The sequence below is a fragment of the Myotis davidii genome, unplaced genomic scaffold (assembly GCF_000327345.1).
Source record: "Myotis davidii unplaced genomic scaffold, ASM32734v1 scaffold1255, whole genome shotgun sequence".
NCBI classification, from domain to species: domain Eukaryota; kingdom Metazoa; phylum Chordata; class Mammalia; order Chiroptera; family Vespertilionidae; genus Myotis; species Myotis davidii.
The window spans coordinates 132,565-135,981 of NW_006286692.1; the positions used below are offsets into that span (position 1 = coordinate 132,565).

At 51.4% G+C, this 3,417-nt stretch overlaps 1 protein-coding gene across 1 annotated transcript in view; it reads right to left on the reverse strand.

The window, feature by feature from the left end:
• Positions 1-3,417, reverse strand: part of LOC102759557 — a 37,946-nt gene that overhangs the window by 689 nt on the left and 33,840 nt on the right. The window contains exons 6-9 of the mRNA XM_015560595.1: positions 2,614-2,725; positions 1,858-1,983; positions 738-961; positions 11-141 (exon numbers count right to left, since the gene is read on the reverse strand). Coding sequence (XP_015416081.1) covers positions 11-141; positions 738-961; positions 1,858-1,983; positions 2,614-2,725 — 593 coding nt within the window. The remainder of the gene's footprint in view (positions 1-10; positions 142-737; positions 962-1,857; positions 1,984-2,613; positions 2,726-3,417) is intronic.

The window sequence follows — 3,417 nt, forward strand, 5'->3', positions numbered from 1 at the left end:
CTGTTTCTGCTTGGGACGTGTTCCCATTCTCCAGCCAGGTCAGCTGTAGGCGCCGGGGGTAGAAGTTCTTCACCAGACAGGCGATGGCATTCACCTGCGTCTCTGACACCGTGTGTTGGGTAACCTCCAAGGTGGGCGGAACTGAAATAGCAAAGGGCAGAAGCTCTGACCTCATGGAACAGACAGATTACAGAGGGGGCTCCAGAACTTAGCTCCCCCACTCGGGCTCAGACACTGAGGGTTCTTTCATTAAGTGAAAGGACTGAGCGCCTCCACCTCCCCACCTGGACCCCCACCCCTTGTCTCTGGGGAGGGGTAGAGACGGTGTCGGGCTTTTTGTCTTGTTTTTGTGGTTTTCATCTAACTGGTAGCTGCTATTAGGGTCATATGATTGAAATCAACCACCACAGCCTCAGGCATGGGGTTAGAACATAATAACTTTAGCAAAATAAGTGAAATTAACAAGCACATAAAAGCTTGGCTTATAGTAGGCACTCAGTAAGTGGAGTTGCTATTGGTAAAGTAGATACAACTATCAAGCACATGGCTTGGTCTGTTGTAGATTTTTCACCTGCCAGCTGCCATTAGACAGGGGTGAGTGATGGGCAAATCCATGTGTGTGATGATGGGAAGGATTGTCAGGAATTAGATTCCAGGCCCGGAGCAAATTAGGGGAAGAAGCAGGCTTTGAGGACAGGGGCCAGGTGTGGCTTGGGCTGGGTGTGAGGGGCATCTACCTCGGATGGCCTCAGACACGTTGGCAGTCCCACGAAGAGGAGGGTCCCCCTTTAGGGTGTCGTGGGCCACCTGGCAGATGACCTGGGAGCGGACATCCCCCGGGGCCAGCCGCACCCTGGCTGTGCTGGAGACGTTGTAGGAAGGGCTGTCTCCCTCTGGGTGCACGGTGGTCTGGGAGGCTGGGAGCTCATTCCCATCCTTGAACCATTTCAGGGTGATGTTTCTGGGGGAGAAGCCGTGGGACTGGCAGGTAAAGCTCACTGTCTGTCCAGGCGGCGACCTGCCCGTGGGGCCCGATACCACAGGGGGAGATGGTTTGGCTGTAAAAAAAACATAACAAACAATGAACATGACTGTGATTCTTACCACTAACCATAAGCATGTGGCACTGTCAAACCTTCTCGTATACTGTTTTTGTGATATACTATTTTTTCTCCTATTAATGCCAGGAGAGCATGTTATTGTCCTCATCTTAAATAGGACGACACTCTTGTCCCCAGAGGTGAACTCCAAGTGAGGGGCAGGGTCAATGAGCAGTTCCAGGCCTGCATTCAAAGTTCAACTTTTTTCCCTCCAGATGATTTCCCACACTCTGGGCCCAGGTACAAAGTTCCTGGTCAGTCTCATTTTTGTGCGCTGGCTGTTCATAGCTGGTCTCCAATCCTTACAGACTAATGAATGGAGCGATGATTATCTTCTTCATCAAGTGGGGAAACAGGACTTGGGGGAAACAGAGACTTGCCCAGAGCACACAGCTGTGGGATGACAATGCCGTGGCTGAGTGAGGGTCTGTCCTCGCAACAGGCTCACCTGGAAACAATCTATAAAGGCAGATTGGATTATATCATCAGTATTTGATTAATCAGTCATCTTATTAGTATTATGTTATTCTATACAATTTCTACCGGTGAGGAGCTTAGGCCCAGCCAAGTTAAGTGGGTCATGACACCGACATAACACTTTGATTTTGGGGTGCAACTCTGTGCTGGGTGATTCAGACAGAGCACCTTAAATCCTTTCCACTCTCCTAAAGGAGTCCATGATCATCACCATTTTAGAGATGAGAAAACTAAAACTGAGAGAAATGAAGGGACTGTCCCCTGGGCCACTACTGCCCACGGGTATTTCCTGTGGCCTCCCAGGTATTCACGTCCATCAGCAGAGCCAGTGCCCACCTTCAGGAGCCTGACCCTGACCGCCACCTGCTCCAGGGAGGAGTGCCCTCCAATGCCCAGGCCGGGGGCCCTGCAGCAACAAATGGGAGAATGGGCTCCTGACAGTGAGTCTGAACTCCTGCTCACTGGGGGTGCAGGGCCCTCTAGGAAATGCCCCCTCCTCACCCTCAGTCTGCAGAGACAGGGATGCTGCCCATGGTGGTGCTGGAGCTCAGCGACCCCTCTCTGCTCTGTCCAGGCCACACTGCCAGGCTGCTCCTGCGGCTGCTCAGTGAGGAAAGCACCACAAGGAAGGGAAGGCCTCCTGGATGCCTCCACAGGCAGAGCCATATCCTGTAGGAATAGTTTCAGGCCATATCATGGGACATTTGAGTACTGTCTCATCTCAGTTCTAAAGCTAGACCTGCCTCCCCCACCGGACCTTTTTAAAATTCTTTTTTTCTGAAGAACATAAAAATGCATGATTCTAAAAAAAGGGTTGGAGCTATCTCTACACTTTGACAAGCATAATATAGGATTGCGGCGAGCAGGGGTTGTGAGTTAATGTTGTTGGGGGTTTAGATCTTAGTTCCCCTTCCTGCTCAGTTCAGGTCCCCTCTCTGGGCATCAGTGCCCTCAACTAACGCAGGGGCTACAATGGCCCCTCCCTCGCAGCACTGGCTGTAGGAGTAAATACCACCATGAAGACATGACCCCTGACCTCTCCCACTGCTGCTTGTCCAGCCACGGCATCACCTGGGCAAGTAGCTCAGGGAAGGGGCAGGAACTCTTTAGCAGGAGGCAGATCTCAGTGGGGATGGAGCCACTTACACCTGTGATGGCAGAAGCAAGGGACACAGTGTTGGGAACTGTTTTAATATCTGGAAATTTGGGATAAAGCCACTTTCCTTGCCTATTTCCAGGAGTTGTGAGGAGACCCCATTGCCACCATGTCTAGGAGGGGAACTTGGAGATATCCATGGAAATTAAAATGCACACACCCTGTGACCTAGCAATGCCACTTCTTGTGGGCGCCTCCCTCTGAGTAGGGTGACCCATGGACAAGGGTATCCTGTGTCACTGTGTGAATGGCCCAAGGCTGGGAACAAATCATATCCACCAACAGAAGACAGTGAATGAACGATGCTGTCTCCACAGGCTGGAGGGGAGCCAGCTGTCGAAGGAGGGGCAGCTCTAGGTGCTGATATGGATGCTGCACTTGGGGCGATGTGGCTGGAGGTAGGGAGAGGTTCCCAATAACCTGGGCCTCAAAGTCTGAGTGTGAGGGGCATGTGAAGCTTTGGGAACGAGGGAAAATAAGAGGTGCTGGCTCCCTGTTCAATGGTGTGCTGGAATGAGCTTTATTCAGTGCCTGCATTCACCAGGCTTTTCATGAAAGAACATCTGTCTTTGAAGCAGGAAAAAGCTGCTAAAATCAGATGGGGTTCTGGAACAATCTCCTTTCTCACTGGCCATGTAACTTTGGGCAAAGCCCCTGTCACCTTTTCTTCTCAAACTGTGTAAT